General features: G+C 41.7%; 1 protein-coding gene across 2 annotated transcripts in view; it reads right to left on the reverse strand.

Moving 5' to 3' along the window:
- Positions 1-13,169: 13,169 nt before the first annotated feature.
- Positions 13,170-17,504, reverse strand: part of LOC308403766 (TNF receptor-associated factor 2-like) — a 35,852-nt gene continuing 31,517 nt past the window's right edge. For both annotated transcript variants that reach the window (XM_080893491.1, XM_080893490.1), the window contains 3 exons: positions 15,857-16,034; positions 15,594-15,742; positions 13,170-14,638 (listed from right to left, as the gene is read on the reverse strand). In XM_080893491.1, the coding sequence (XP_080749617.1) occupies positions 14,420-14,638; positions 15,594-15,742; positions 15,857-16,034 (546 nt within the window). In that variant the 3' untranslated portion in view covers positions 13,170-14,419. The remainder of the gene's footprint in view (positions 14,639-15,593; positions 15,743-15,856; positions 16,035-17,504) is intronic.

The following is a 17,504-nucleotide window of genomic DNA, read 5'->3' on the forward strand; positions in this document are numbered from 1 at the left end:
TCAGCTTGTCCTACGTCACGGTTTCCTTCCACATATAGCTTTGCAAAAATTACATAAAAAGCGCTTGCAGGAACAAAAACATAATACTCCAGAAACACGCTTTGCTGATGCGATCAGCTGTTCGTAACACTTCCCACATTGAAAAAGACGTCAACGCGAACTATCGCATTTCCTGCCCGAAACCGGAAGTGACGTCATTTTCGCGGAAAATGTAGGTTTTTACTTGTAGGCCTTAAAAGCCTATACTGGTGTTCTTATAAGTAATGTTTGACTTTTCTGAATAGTTTCTGGGATGCTTAGAACTCGAATTGCACTGCTGGAAATAGTTTATTTTGATGCACATGCTGTTTTCTTTGCAAATTTGCATCATAGGATTGTTTTTTTTTGTTTTTTTTCCTGCAGTATATAAAAATTGGTGTATCTCTAAAATAAATCTATAGAAGACACTCAAAATAAATTTCCTGTTGTTGCAAACTATTTTTTGCAACTTTTTTGTATTTAAAGTTTTGAGGGACAAACCTCTTAAATTTCTCCAAGTAGAAATATATGTAAAAAAAACAAAAACGATTTTCAATTTTTTTCTAGTTTATTGCACTTTTTTGCAATTAATGTAGTTACTATGGACTTAATACATACATATTATTAAAATATGGGCTATAACAGTTGTATTGATGTATAGCAACTTGAAATGCTCCCACAAATGGCACTACAACATGTAAAAAAAATAATATAAGCTCTGGCCGACTTGGTTCTATGGTAGGTCTTATAGGGTTAAATAAATATCGTCAAATAATTGTGATCTCAATTTCAGTGAAAATAATCGTGATTATCATTTTTGCCATAATCGAGCAGCCCTATGGTGGAGCTTTCACAGATTCAGTAAAATTAGCAAGTGGTGGAGGCCAGCAGGTGAATGGGGGAAAGGGGAGGCGGAGGTGAAGAGACCCAAGGCGGCTGCCAGTCCGACTGTCAGGTGAAATGAGCTTCAGGTAAGAAGTTATAACCTTCAGTCTATCTGGGTCAGATATAAACCAAGTTTAGGTGTAGTTTATTTTCGTTGTGCTAACTTTTTACAGTCAGTTACAATAACTCGTACTGTGTACTAGCTAGCATGACGGAGTTTGTATATAGTTGGGTGGGTGCTATGATGTTACTGGTGAACTTTATTTTATTCATATGGTTAGTTAGTAGAGTTGCCTACCGTCCAGTAAAAAACGGAATCCTCTGGTATTCAAAGTTAATATTATGCGTTTCGTATTGAGCTGAAAATAAACGGGATTTGTCCCATACTTCAGCTACAATAAAAAAAAGACAAAAAGCTGGAGTTATTCTGTGTCTTTACGCTGTCAGCTGCCTCTTCTTCTCTCATTCTCCCCCCTCCCTCTCCTGCTGCTACTTCAATCATGAAACTGATCAATGATCAGCTCATCAGCGTTTCTGCCACAAGTCCCGTCTCTCTTGCTTGTTTATCTCCCGCTTTGCGCCAGAAAGAGGAAACTAGCGGAGGTCGCGTTAAACAGCAGAAGCGCCTTTAAACTTGATAAGCTGTTGTTAGAATTTATTTAATATTACTTTCTAGTATCAGCTGATGTTTGTTGGAGCCACAGCCGTAGAAGCTGCTGGTCATGTTATCGGTTTGGTTATCTGGTGAGAGGGAAACATGAAGATGAAACCAGGAGATGTCCTTACTGAATCATCAGAGCTGAACAGGTGGTGGAGAAACAGGTTTACCTTTTAGGTGACATGAATGGGTTGAAGGAAAGCTATGAACTGTTTCTGAGAGACAACTTACACCAGGATCCTTTTCTATGTAGCTGACAGCTGGTAACTGTGCAGGGGCGGGTCTAGCAAAGTTATGCCATGGGGCCAGGTAGAGCATTAACAGGGAAAGGGGGGCACAAAGAAATACTTTTCTTTCTTATTCTCATTTAAAATTTCTAGCTTTTAACAAATAATTATCCGAATCTTACAACCAAAGTTTTCATCTGATGTCAAATTTATAGAAATCCGTTATTGTACATAGTAAGTTTTTTTCAGGGTCCCAACATAATTTCTTCAGAAGAAAGTACTGTACATGATGCCAGTATTTTCCCACATTTTCTAGATACTGTACTAGTACTTTGTGTAAAATGCCATCAAAAAGTCAGTTAAGTTTTATTCTTTCTCACCTGTCTTTCTGTCTCCTTTCACTTTTAAAAGGTTGCAATGTTAGAAAAAATATTTTACCCTGCCATGCTGTTTGTTGATGTGGTAAATAAATAGTTTATGAAAATATCACTAAATATGTCATTTATTATTTTTAATATTCAGTAATGGTCATGTCTCACCTCTAGTCTTCTCTGTCTTAATTTCAGGTTTCCACCATATGTTGTAGATAGTTCAGGACGTTAACTCAACCAAGCAGTCTTTGGGTTTTGGCTAAGTACTGTTTAGAATACCAGAATAGGGAGGATAGTGTAGGTTTAAGTTTATTAGATTGATACATATGTACCAACAAGACAGTGTGACATTTGTTTTCATTCAAAGGCTTTATGGTTTTTCCTATAATACCTGGTGGGCCGGTCTCTAGTCAAAATGCCCGGGCTGATGTTTTGTCCCAGTCCAGCCCTGGTTGGGGCTGAAAGCCGACAGCTCGCTGATTCTGATCTGTCGACGAGTCCGCGCTTTGTGTTTACGCCATTTTTGCGCTGATTCTAAAGCTGTTAGTTTTATCTCTCTCCAAACAATATTGACTGAACCAGCAGCAAAAGAAGAGCCAAACTGCGCTTCACATAAACATCGTCATGAATTCACTCTGACTTTTACTGTTTTGCTTCCACCATGATAATATCACACTTCATGCACAGCTCTCTCTCTCTGTGTATACTTCAAGAACAGTTTCCCGTCTAAAAATCTGTTTTCTGCATTATTCGCTTGCTTGTTACGCACCAGTCTACCGTTGTTTACAGCGCTCTCGGTCGCTGTTTTTTTTCGTTTTACATACTTCTGAAAAGAAAACCTAATTTCTGCCGTTCAATACTGAACAAATTTAAACTTTCTAAAATTATGCAAAATGCAAAACGCTTAGCTGTGTCTCTAATAAAACCGCTGTAACGTCAGAGGTAATGTTTATATGTTGATTAATGGTTTTCTTTTGTTTTTGATGTACTGCAGAATCCATCCATCCATCTTCATCCGCTTTATCCGAGGCCGGGTCGCGGGGGCAGCAGCCTAAGCAAAGAGGCCCAGACCTCCCTCTCCCCAGCCACCTCCTCCAGCTTATCCGGGGGAATACCAAGGCGTTCCCAGGACAGCTGAGAGATATAATCTCTCCAGCATGTCCTGGGTCTGCCCCGGGGCCTCCTCCCGGTGGGACATGCCTGGAACACCTCACCCAGGAGGCGCCCAAGTGGCATCCTTGTCAGATGCCCAAACCACCTCAACTGGCTCCTTTCGATGTGGAGCAGCAGCTGCTCTACTCTGAGCCCCTCCCGGATGGCCGAACTTCTCACCCTATCTCTAAGGGAGAGGCCAGCCACCCTTCGGAGGAAGCTCATTTCTGCCGCTTGTATCCGCGATCTCGTTCTTTCGGTCACTACCCACAGCTCGTGGCCATAGGTGAGGGTAGGGACGTAGATCGACCGGTAAATTGAGAGCTTCGCTTTTACACTCAGCTCCCTCTTCACCACGACGGACCGGTGCAGCGTCTGCATTACTGCAGCTGCAGCCCCAATCCGTCTGTCGATCTCCGGCTCCCTTCTCCAATCACTCGCGAACAAGACCCCGAGATACTTGAACTCCTCCACTTGGGGCAGGAACTCATCCCCGACCCGGAGTGGGCACTCCACCCTTTTCCGGCTGAGAACCATGGCCTCAGATTTGGAGGTGCTGATCCTCATTCCCGCTGCTTCACACTCGGCTGCGAACCATTCCAGTGCGAGTTGGAGGCCCTCACCCGATGAAGCCAACAGAACCACATCATCCGCAAAAATCAGAGATGAGATTCTGAGGCCACCAAAGCGAAAGCCCTCCGCCACTTGGCTGCGCCTAGAAATCCTGTCCATAAAAATTATGAACAGAACCGGAGACAAAGGGCAGCCCTGGCGGACCCCATCACCCACCGGGAACGAGTCCGACTTATTGCCGGCAATGCGAACCAAGCTCTTGCAACAGTTCTATAGGGATCGAATGGCCCGTAGCAATGGGCCAGACACCCCATACTCCCGCAACACCTCCCACAGAACACCCCGAGGGACACGGTCGAATGCCTTCTCCAAGTCCGCAAAACACATGTAGACTGGTTGGGCAAACTCCCATGCACCCTCGAGTATCCTCGAGAGGATAAAGAGCTGGTCCAGTGTTCCGCGACCAGGACGAAAACCGCATTGTTCCTCCTGTATCCGAGGTTCGACTAGCGGACGAACTCTACTTTCCAGCACCCTGGCATAGACTTTCCCAGGGAGGCTGAGGAGTGTGATCCCCCTGTAGTTGGAACACACCCTCCGGTCCCCCTTCTTAAAGATGGGGACCACCACCCCGGTCTGCCAGTCCACAGGTACTGCCCCTGATCTCCACACAACATTGCAGAGGCACATCAACTAGGACAGCCCTACAACGTCCAGAGCCTTCAGGAACTCGGGGCGGACCTCATCAACACCAGGGGCTCTGCCACCAAGGAGTTGTTTAACTGCCTCAGTGACCTCGCCCCCGGAAATTGGCGGGTCATTCCCCTCATCCCCAGACTCTGCTTCCTCCTCGGAAGACGTGTCAGTGGGATTAAGGAGGTCCTCGAAGTATTCCTTCCACCGCCTGACAATTTTCTCAGTCGACATCAACAGCGCTCCGCCAGCACTATACACAGCACTATACACAGTGCAGGTAGAGCACCGCTTTCCCCTCCTGAGACCAGAATCTCTTCGAGGCAGTCCGAAAGTCTTTTTCCATGGCCTCTCCGAACTCCTCCCACACCCGAGTTTTTGCTTCAGCCACTGCCCGAGCCACATTCTGCTTGGCCTGTCGATACCTGTCGGCTGCCTCCGGAGTCCCACAGGCTAACCAAGCCCGATAGGACTCCTTCTTCAGCCTGGTGGCTCCCTTCACCTCTGGTGTCCACCATTTGGTTCGGGGATTACCACCACGGCAGACACCAACCACCTTGCGGCCGCAGCTCAATGCAGCAGCTTCGGCAATGGAGACGCTGAACATGGTCCATTCGGACTCAATGTCCCCAGTCTCCCGCGGAATGCTGTTGAAGCTCTGCCGTAGGTGTGCGTTGAAGATCTCGCGGACTGGGGCCTCTGCTAGACGTTCCCAGCACACCCTCACTACGCGTTTAGGTGCACCAGGTCTGTCCAGCGTCCTCCCCCGCCACCTGATCCAACTCACCACCAGGTGGTGATCAGTTGACAGCTCAGCCCCTCTCTTTACCCGAGTGTCCAGAACATATGGTCGCAGGTCTGGTGATACGATTACAAAATCGATCATCGACCTACGGCCTAGAGCGTCCTGGTGCCACGTGCACTTATGGACACTCTTATGTTCGAACAGGGTGTTCGTTATGGCCAAACTGTGATTAGCACAGAAGTCCAATAACAAAGCACCGCTCGGGTTCAGATCAGGGAGGCCGTTCCTCCCAATCACGCCCCTCCAGGGCTGTCGTTACCCACGTGAGCATTGAAGTCTCCCAGCAGGACAACAGAGTCTCCAAGTGGAGCACCTTCCAGCACTCCCCCCCCCCCCCCCAGGGACTCTAAGAAGGCTGGGTACTCTGAACTGCCACTCGGCGCATAAGCGCAGATGGCAGTCAGGACCCATTCCCCGACCCTAAGGCGCAGGGAACAAACCCTCTCATCCACCGGGAAAAACCCCAACATACCGGCAGCAAGCCGAGGGGATATTAGAATACCCACCCCAGCCCGCCGCCTCTCACCAGGGGCAACTCCAGACTGAGACAGAGTCCAGTCCCTCTCCAGGAGACTGGTTCCAGAGCCCAAGCCATGCATAGAGGTGAGCCTGACTATATCTAGCCGGTACCTCTCAACCTCACACACTAACTCAGGCTCCTTCCCCACCAGAGAGGTGACATTCCATGTCCCTATTGCCAGTCTTGGCAGCCGGGGGTCAGTCCGGCAGGGCCTCCGCTCCTGGCCGCCACCCGACACACAATGCACCCGACCCCTATGGCGCCTCCTGCAGGTGGTGGGCCTGGGGGAGGATGGGCCCACGTCTCCTCTTCAGGCTGTGCCCGGCCGGGCCCCATGGACTAAGGCCCGGCCACCAGACGCTCGCCCTCGGGCACCCTCCCCCGGGCCTGGCTCCAGGGCGGGGCCCCGGTAACCCTATCCCGGGCAGGGTAAACTGTTCCCTCGATATCCTTTTCATAAGGGTCTTCTGAATCGCTCTTTGTCTGGTCCCTCACCCAGGACCAATTTGCCATGGGAGACCCTACCAGGGGGCAAAAGCCCCCAGACAACATAGCCCCTGGGATCCCTGGGACACACGAACCCCTCCACCATGATAAGGTAGCGATTCAAGGAGGAGGTACTGCAGAATATTTTTATAAAATCCCAGGCCAGGAAAATCATCTTCATGTTTTTCTGTTTTGTCTTCAGCTACTTTGACACAAAGAGCATTGCGTGGCACATCCGACATACTGTTTTACATTTGTCCATGACGCACTTACCTTCAGGGTCATACTTCACATGAAGACCAAAGTAGTTCCAAACGCCAGATCTGAATGAGGGTGGGGGTCGTTCAATTTGCCATGTTGCAATGAGCTTAGCTTCTGTCTTGCTAGCTTGTGCTGCACTCAGTGGATCTGCGCTCGACAGTGCAGCCTAGGCGGAGTAAGCGAACGCAGATCCACTGAGCTCTCAACACAGACAGAATCATCAGAAGAAAAGTTGATAAAATAAATTACAATTTTTGTATTGTTTGATACATATGCGTACCGAACCGAAAGCATTGTATCGAGCGGTTCAATATCGATAAGAGTATCGTTGCACCCCTAATATGTGTGTGTGTGTATGTGTGTGTGTGTGTGTGTGTGTGTGTGTGTGTGTGTGTGTGTGTGTGTGTGTGTGTGTGTGTGTGTGTATACACAGTGGGGCAAAAAAGTATTTAGTCAGCCACCGATTGTGCAAGTTCCCCCACTTAAAATGATGACAGAGGTCAGTAGTTTGCACCAGAGGTACACTTCAACTGTGAGAGACAGAATGTGAAAAAAAATCCATGAATCCACATGGTAGGATTTGTAAAGAATTTATTCGTAAATTAGGGTGGAAAATAAGTATTTGGTCACCTCAAACAAGGAAAATCTCTGGCTCTCACAGACCTGTAACGTCTTCTGTAAGAAGCTTTTCTGTCCCCCACTTGTTACCTGTATGAATGGCACCTGTTTGAACTCATCATCTGTATAAAAGACACCTGTCCACAGCCTCAAATAGTCAGACTCCAAACTCCGCCATGGCCAAGACCAACTCAATACTTTGTAACATAACCTTTGTTGGCAATAACAGAGGTCAAACGTTTACTATAGGTCTTTACCAGGTTTGCACACACAGTAGCTGGTATTTTGGCCCATTCCTCCATGCAGATCTTCTCGAGAGCAGTGATGTTTTGGGGCTGTCGCCGAGCAACACGGACTTTCAACTCCTGCCACAGATTTTCTATGTGGTTGAGGTCTGGAGACTGGCTAGGCCACTCCAGGACTTTCAAATGCTTCTTACGGAGCCACTCCTTTGTTGCCCGGGCGGTGTGTTTTGGATCATTGTCATGTTGGAAGACCCAGCCTCGTTTCATCTTCAAAGTTCTCACTGATGGAAGGAGGTTTTGGCTCAAAATCTCACGATACATGGCCCCATTCATTCTGTCCTTAACACGGATCAGTCGTCCTGTCCCCTTGGCAGAAAAACAGCCCCATAGCATGATGTTTCCACCCCCATGCTTCACAGTAGGTATGGTGTTCTTGGGATGCAACTCAGTATTCTTCTTCCTCCAAACACGACGAGTTGAGTTTATACCAAAAAGTTCTACTTTGGTTTCATCTGACCACATGACATTCTCCCAATCCTCTGCTGTATCATCCATGTGCTCTCTGGCAAACTTCAGACGGGCCTGGACATGCACTGGCTTCAGCAGCGGAACACGTCTGGCACTGCGGGATTTGATTCCCTGCCGTTGTAGTGTGTTACTGATGGTGACCTTTGTTACTTTGGTCCCAGCTCTCTGCAGGTCATTCACCAGGTCCCCCCGTGTGGTTCTGGGATCTTTGCTCACCGTTCTCATGATCATTTTGACCCCACGGGATGAGATCTTGCGTGGAGCCCCAGATCGAGGGAGATTATCAGTGGTCTTGTATGTCTTCCATTTTCTGATGATTGCTCCCACAGTTGATTTTTTTCACACCAAGCTGCTTGCCTATTGTAGATTCACTCTTCCCAGTCTGGTGCAGGTCTACAATACTTTTCCTGGTGTCCTTCGAAAGCTCTTTGGTCTTGGCCATGGCGGAGTTTGGAGTCTGACTGTTTGAGGCTGTGGACAGGTGTCTTTTATACAGATGATGAGTTCAAACAGGTGCCATTCATACAGGTAACGAGTGGGGGACAGAAAAGCTTCTTACAGAAGACGTTACAGGTCTGTGAGAGCCAGAGATTTTCCTTGTTTGAGGTGACCAAATACTTATTTTCCACCCTAATTTATGAATAAATTCTTTACAAATCCTACCATGTGAATTCATGGATTTTTTTTTCACATTCTGTCTCTCACAGTTGAAGTGTACCTCTGGTGCAAATTACTGACCTCTGTCATCATTTTAAGTGGGGGAACTTGCACAATCGGTGGCTGACTAAATACTTTTTTGCCCCACTGTAAATTATTTTTCGCATCTGAGCACATCTAGAGCCTTTGTTTTTAGGTGTCGGCTATAACCATGTTTAACTTACAGAAATATGTTAATTCAGATCAGCTAGTCCAGTTTGAAAGTGACTGTTGAGGTAAGACAAAGTTTGGAGTAAGCACTTTATTTCTGGTCAGTTGTTTCTACTGTATGTACAGTTCCTGAATAGAGATACCCTTTGTGACTCCAGCTAACAATGATACTGAACTCTGTTTGAAAACAGTAACTTATTGATTAGAACCAAATGTATGAAAAAATGGCCTCTTGGACTTATATCAGTGTAAGAAATACATAAGATGGCAGAATGCATCTTTTCAGAAACATTCATATGTTAACATTTTAGTTTGACTGCATCCGAAAGTGGAATACAGTATAAATTCCAGGCGGCCCACATTTATATACAGTCTATACCTTTTTATGCCAACTCAGTATCATATCGAGTCATTGAATGTATATATTTTAAAAGAAAGTATTTTATAGGTTTGCAAAACTCTCTTTAAACCCTCTATAAATGTTATTTCTAAAAAAGAAAAAGTTACTGTTAATTTTTAATGTGTTTGATTAATTATTAGCATAAATGCCATTTGTTTTCAGTCCATCACATGACATTACTATGATCCATGAATTTGGCCTACCCTCTGAAAGGACAAAATACTGTATGTGTATGTGTTTGCATTGAGCGCCCTCATGTGGTAGAAGTGAATTCAAGGACATTGATGAGTGTGAACAAATTGTGAGACATGGCAGTTCTTTGCATAGAGGGCATCTTAAAACCTTTAATAAGTCAAAATTAAATACAAATATGGAACAAATTTCCTGTAGTACAAAGAGTTTACTAACACGTGACTTACTATCCACAGAATGTAGCAGAGAGAACAACAAGTAAGACTGCAGTTTGATGTCATTGCTACAGATGAAAGCTCGTCATCTTAATCTCAACATGGGCTTCGGATCCACGAAGAGAGAAACAGATATGTAAATAATTTAAACCAACCTGGTTTAGTTTGTCAGCTCTGAAGAGTTATTTGAAGTTCACACATCACATCGACATAGTGTTTATTCTGTTGCAATAACAGTGAGGCAGTGTGGCATTTCCTACAAGTCAGTATCGCTGATACAGCATAACATCAATTGGCTCAAATGTGACTTTGTTCCCCAGCCTGTGAAGGGTTTTTTTTTTCCTTTCTTTTTTTCCCCTCTATTAAACAGTTCAAGCTATAAGCTGGACCAAAACTGGACATGTCTATGTATGTCTGCATGTGACATTTAGGGGATGAAAAGGAAATGTGAAGCCCTTTTGTTAATAAGAAATTTGAAGTCCTGGCTCACATCAGGTCGCACATTTTGTAAGATTAAATATGAATGTCCGCATAGTGCTTGCAAGGCTGCATCTATGAGCTCCGATCAGCGCACACTGGAGGGTCACACAAATGTAGCAGCTAATTCATTTGATGCTGCAGTTACACATGCAAAATGTAATCTACATAATGTGCAATAATACCAATGTATTCTAAAGAGAATAACAGAGGAAATATGTTTCTGAAATAACCAGAAAGCAAAAAAAGCTGCTGAGGTCAGACCGCAGCTGCATCTTGTCACCATCAGCTAACGCATGCTTTTAAACTGTCTCAACATATAACTTCTTCAATAAATAAAATCTATGTATTATTAAGATATGGTTAACTCACACACACTTCAAACTTGAGCACAGCATCAAAATTAGATCACACACACTCATATGTTTTATACTATATCAAGAAATCATAAAAAAATAAAATGCTGGTCTACAATATGAACCAGTAATACATGTATTTTTTTCCTACTGACACATCTCATGCACAGAGAGGTATCAGTGTCCTTTGACAGATTTAAAAACATGCCGATGTGTTTAGGTGCAGATGCCAAAAGCTGCGAGTTACAATGCGCTGACCTCGTTTTCCATTAAAGATAACATCTAACATTCACTAGTTTATGTATGTAAAGAGAAACATTCTTAAGTCACTTAAGTTTTATCACATCTAGTAAAGGGGCCTCGTAAAAGAAGGATAATAAAAATGCTGAATTTTAAAAAATAAATAAATACACCGCACAAATCAAAAGCGTCATATTGTGAGTTTGAACTCACAGAAAAGCACATTCTCATCCTAATGGGATCGTGAAAACAAAACAAAAAAAACACTACAGGTACAGGCACTTCTTTTTTCTGTAAAAAGTAAGTCAGTTCAAACCTGTGAAGAAAGCCAAAAATAGGATAATATTACAACATCATCAAAAATTTGCTCGTTTAATATCTCAACTCGGATTCCAACCCAAGATTTTCGTATCTCCCTCAGCTCCAGTCTCCACACGCCTGTGTCTGAGAACAAAGGTTACACCCATATGAAAATACAGCAATCTTGAAGTTTTCTGCATCTAATAACCTCACAGCATGAAGATTAAATCATTTAAGCTAAATAATATCAATTAAACGCTACGGTTTGTAACTTAAAGTAGCCTGTAAGACTATGAGACCCTCTGTGACAAAAGAACTAGACAGTGAGACTCGAAGAAACACAAAATGACTACAAGCAGCGTGTCCATGTACTCATTACATCTCAGTGCGTGACTGTTTTATGCATGTCTGTGTACTCTTGTCTCTCTTTGAGGTGGGTTTTTTTTTTTGTCTCTGTACACATTTTAAATTCCCCTATGGGAATTTTCCATCACTGAAATTATTTTTCATATCGCACTGTCGTTGTACTTGCTGATTAAGTTTGTCCTATCTTTTTGACATTGAAAACCATTTCAAAGCAATCTCTTCTGTAGTTATTTTACATCTATTTATGTTTTACATTATTTGTGGAGTCATCTGGTCTTTGTAGTTTTTTTTGCATCTCTCTGTGTCTTTGAAGTCATCTGAATCTCATTTTATTCATTCAACATATCTGTTTGTTCTGGGGCTTCTTGTGGGGACAGTTATTTTCTTTTTGTGGACATTTTTTTATCTTTAAAATTGCTTTGCATCTCGCTGAAGAGATGGCTCTTTGAAGTTGTTCTGCATCTCTTTGTCTCTCTTTGTAATTATTAGGTCTGTTTTTAGTTATTCTGCGTAGTCATTTTCCTTCTTTTAGATCGTTTTAAATCTTCCTGCAAATATATCTCTCTTGAAATTATGTTGATGATAGGTGATATCATTTTGTAGCCATTGGTCTTCAGGATTTTTCTTTGTAGGTCTTGTTTTGGAATAGTAATCCATCTCCCTGAATCTGTTTATTCTGCATCATTTTCTCTGCATATCTTTGTAATCCTTTAGTCTTTGTTGTTTGATCTTTGCAGTTATGTACTCTCTTCAAAATAGATTTGCATCTTTCTGTAGTTGTTGCTTTAAATCATTTTTAAATCTCTTTGGTGACATTCTCTTGATTTAGCTACTTATGGTCATTTTCCCCAGCTTGTGGTTTTGAATCACTTTGTACTTATTTTATTAGTCTGTATCATAGTAGTTATTTTCTCACTTTGCATCACTGTATTCATGTTTCAGTGTAGTTTTGTTCTGACTTTGTGTTTCTGTGATCACACTTGATGTACTTTCTGTACTGTTAAAGGTACTGTTCATAGAGAAAATCATGTTACCCACTAGCTAGTAGGGGGCACATTTCCTTTCAGTGTCACCAGTTTCAGTGATTTGTCTCATCCCATCTCAGGAGCTTTTGAGAGTTTAACAAGTAAACTGTCCCAAGTATCACATGGACGAACTGTCACAATATTAAAACCACTGACAGGGGAAGTGAAAAACATTAATCATTTCTTTACAATGTAATATTCAGCTAGAAAAAAAAACGTCCCATTGGCTGTGGATGCTATTCTAACATGTACTAACCAACTGAACAACGTTACAAACCAAGCAATCGACATCAACTGGATTAGCTAGAACAAATACTTTTTTGAAAAAGCCAGAGATTACTATCAAAAGATACTTATAGACTTTTTTAGAACCTGTATGCAAATATATGTTTATTTTTAATAAAATATGTTGCATTTCCATTTGGGCAAATCAGCTCAACTACCATCTCTGTTACTGTTTCATGGGCAAACAGCACACTGCTGCAAGCTACTGTATCTTCCACAGATCCAACATTAACTAACCCTGCAAATAACAATAGAAATGGAACAGTGTTCACATGAACACAGACACTCACAGACCGAACGTTCGAGTGAAATACTGCATTCAGAATTCATGGAATTCAAGCAATGCCCACCACCACAAATGATTATCAATGAACACAGGAGTCTGAGTTGGAGGCACAGAATGGGGAAAAAAAAAAAAAAAGCAAACCAGTTTGAAATTCTACTGCACTACAAACTGTGTGCACAGCTGCGCAATATTCTGTAGGCTACATGGGTGTCACACTGTTACAGTTCCTTTAACAGTGTGACAAACTTGACTGTAAAGAAAAGAAAAAAAAAAAAAACAGCTTACCAAATGCTAGGCAATAAACTCAATAAAGAGCCTAGACCTTGCAATGTCTGTAAGTCGTTCAAAATACAAAGCTACGGTGTCACTGGTCTAAGGTTCAATATTTTCAGTCATTTAGGACAGGTTTTGGTGTTGCAAATTTAAGCTAAATGCTTAAAATAAGCTAACAAATTAGCATTAGCTTCAACATGAGCACTATAGTGGACAGTTGGTTTGTTTTTTTCTTTTTATAGCTGCTCTACCAGAATTTTTATATTAATGATTGGCCACAAAACTACATGTCATATAAAACAGCTCGATTACACAGTTTTAATTCAGTCACACCACTCTGATTCAGCCTGTTCCCAACAGCAGGCAGTTGTTTTCACTGCCAAACCTACTGTCTGAAAACAAATTAAGCTAACAAGATAGTTGGTAGCTAGTTTAGCTAGCTAGCTAGCTAACAAGCCACAAAAACCTTTTTAAGAGTTGGTGGAGACAAAAACAGTACTAAGGAGATAAAAATTATTTTTACCACATCACCAAGTTGTCAGACACATGTCTGGAAACTTAAATAAAACATTATCAGCTAAACGAATCTCCTGTTGTTAAATCTTTTAAGGGTTGCCAATAATATTAGATTTTTAAGGAGTTTGTAAAAAAAACTCCTTAAAAAAACGTACACTTCATTTGATGGACTTATAATAAGCATGCTAGCTATTCTCTATTATTTTGTCATTAGGATAGCACAGTTGTTTCAAAACACTGGCCTGAGGGACTTCTTGGGGGAGGGAAAATAACACATTATCAGCCAAATACCAGTATGGATGTTATTTTCACTTTGGTAGGTATTTGCAATTTTTGTCAAACACAAACTCAGTTCAATTGGTAAGATAAGAATGGCTACACAAGTTTTTGGCCAGTGGCAAGTGGCCCAAAAGAACTTGCTCTGGTCTTGCATATTGCCACCAATAAAATCATACCAAATTCAAAAAAACCAAATAAATGTCAAAAGGCAAATCCCAATTTCTCGTGATACAAAATCCTGTTGACTTAAACAGGTTAGTAGCAACAAAAGGCAGAGTTGGATTCATGCCCTCAACTTTTACCTAAAGGCCTGTTAGGTCTACAATGGCTTTGATGAAAATGGTGTCATCACGTATATAGGAGTTTTTAGAGTCCAGCTTTGAGAGCGGACAGAAGAGCGGACAACCACTGGCGATGTTCATGTCGCTGACAGGCCTCTGGAAGGATGAGGATGAAATGTCAGGCCTGAAGGCATCAATTATGTGCTCCCTGTTGTTCTGGTCGAGCAGCATAAGGGTGACCTGTGCAGACGTTAGGAGTGCAGAAGTGTAATTACTCTCACAAGAAAAAACAATGACGTTGTTCAAGTAGATTTATGCATAAAAGCCCACCACTTAATGCCCAATCATTTCTCTGGAAAGCTGCCTTGACCTCAGCCACTGACATTAAGAATGTAGGTTTTAAAGACCTTGTTCCTTTCATTGACATGCGCTAATAAGTTCAAATTCTCAGAATGCAATTTCTGATTAAAGATTTTTAATGTGTGTTTACAGCAAACATGAACCAAAGTTTTGCCTTCTGTAACTCATGCAAATACACTTGCTCTAATGTTTTTGGAAATACTTGGTCACAACAGCCAATGGGAAGACATCCAACAATGTACATTAAGTTACAGTACACATTTTTAGAGCTCTTAATAAAAACACTAGTTTAATCATACAGCACAAGATGGCCACAATAACCATATCTTGTTTTTGTATGCCAGTGCCATCAGGAACACAGCTTCCATTTCCTTCGTCCGGTGCAAATTTGTCTCTTTGCATCTAATTTGTATTTGCATTTGTATCCGATTTGCTTTTTGCTAGCCGATGTTGCCTCATTCAAAACTGACAATGATCACTTCCACCAGTGCAGAGGCCATGTTTGAACATAAAATTGCAGAAAAAAAATGTTTGGTAACTTTGGACCTCTGCCTCAGATTTCTGGATAAATGTGGAAAAACAATCAACGGATTGTTTCTAATTTAATCTTTGCATTTTCTGCTAATCTTCACAGATACAGAATATTTAATCCTGAAGAAATAAAGTTTAATTACATGATTCATGTTTAAGTACTTATGGGACCTGTGTGAAAATCTGATAATGTTTGACTTCATATTTATGTATAACTATAAAATCTCAACTTTTTCCTGTAACTAATGTTTTATGGAAAACATGCAGGATTTCATACATGCAACATGAATGATAAAGCTCTCACCTTTTGATTAAAAGGCCACTTGAGGAGTGCATCACTGTGTCCTCTCATCACCACAAAGAACAAAGACAGGTGGGTGCCTCGCCCCGTCCCATCACCATTCAGGTAGATCCGCAAGCACATCTTGTAGCCATATTTACTGGTATAAAAGGCTGGAAATTATTAACATCAGTACATTAAATAATAACACTAATAATCAAGTGTCATGTTACTTCCATCAGGAAGTGGAAATCCTTAATCAGGAATTCATCGTGTAATGTGGTTACCAGGAGAGAACATAGCAGGGGCCCGGCCAGCCACAGCATCCTGCCTCTTCTTGGTGAAATCAGAGATCTTCCAGACAAATATGCCGTCATAAGTGGCTGCGGACATTTCTCTCATTTTCCCCTCCATCTCCACGATGGACAGGTCCCTCAGGCTCACCGTTCTCTCCAGCTGACGAACCTGCAGCACAACACAAAAATGTCACGTTTTTAATTTAGCTTAATATGACACCTTTGAAGAAGTGCCAGCAATGCCAATACTCCGTGAGTGTGTAGGGCAATGTTCTTTTTTTTAGCAAAGATAAGAATTTTTACTGTAACACAATAATATAAAACACATCTGAAAGATATTTTGGTAGTGATAAAGTGATCTAAAAAAAAAAAAAAGTTTTCTTTCTGTTACAAAATAGAAAGAAAACGGCAAATGAACCATTTAAGAAGAGATCAACGTAAAACAACATTAAGTATGAGGGAAAAGCAGCAATAAAAAATTTCAAAGCAAATATAAAATAACAAAAAAATAAAAAAAGGAAAATAATCACAACACAGAAATAAATCAAAGTGCAGGCATAAAAAGCCAATCTGATCTTGTCGGGAAGAATGTTTCAAAGAATCAGCAGCCTGATAAAAAAAATTCTGATGTGGTTATGAGTCAAGACTGTGGAATGAGTGGCTGAGTCCTAGCTGAGGACCTCAAGTTAAGACCAAGGCCACACAGTGTCAGGAAATGTTCGATATGCAGTGCAAGCCCAGAGTGGACTTTAAAAGTCAAAAATCATTTGTAAAATGAACAGGAGTTATTCTTCCCTTGACTTGGTTTTGTTCAGTCTGGCTGATGGTGATGAAGGCGTGATGATTTGGGCTTACTTTGAGGCATAAGACCTTGTAGTCATTGAATCAACTGCAAACTACTTGGCATACAAAAGTGTTTCAGAGTCAAATGTGAGACATTTGTCCAGCAGCTAAAGCTTGGCTGAAACTGGCTCATACAACAATGGTGCCATGCAAATCTACATCAGAATTGGATAAAAAAATAAAGGAATCAAAGCACTTTAATGCTCAGTCCAAACTCCAATCCAACTGCAGAACCTTAAGAGCTGTAAATAAACAAATAACTGCAAATCTGATTGAACTGAAGCAATTTTTAAAGAGTCATGTGACAGTCACAAAAAGATGACTTCAAGTTTTTGTCACTAAAGGTGGTTCTACAACTTATTAAATAATGGGATGTACTCAAGACTTTCACAGGAGTCTACACAGTCTTGTGAGATATATACACACGTACATACACACGTATATATACATATATACACACGTGTGTATATATATTATATATATATATATATATATATATATATATATATATATATATATATATATATATATATATATATATATATATATATACATACATACATACATACACGTGTATATATATATATATATATATATATATATATATATATATATATATATATATATATATATATATATATATAAACACCCAGCACGCCCCTGCGGGCGGTTTATCCTTCAAGCTCGGGTCCTCTACCAGAGGCCTGGGAGCTTGAGGGTCCTGCGCAGTATCTTAGCTGTTCCCAGGACTGCGCTCTTCTGGACAGAGATCTCCGATGTTATTCCCGGGATCTGC

The sequence above is a fragment of the Rhamphochromis sp. 'chilingali' genome, assembly GCF_963969265.1.
Source record: "Rhamphochromis sp. 'chilingali' genome assembly, chromosome: 10".
NCBI classification, from domain to species: Eukaryota; Metazoa; Chordata; class Actinopteri; order Cichliformes; family Cichlidae; genus Rhamphochromis; species Rhamphochromis sp. 'chilingali'.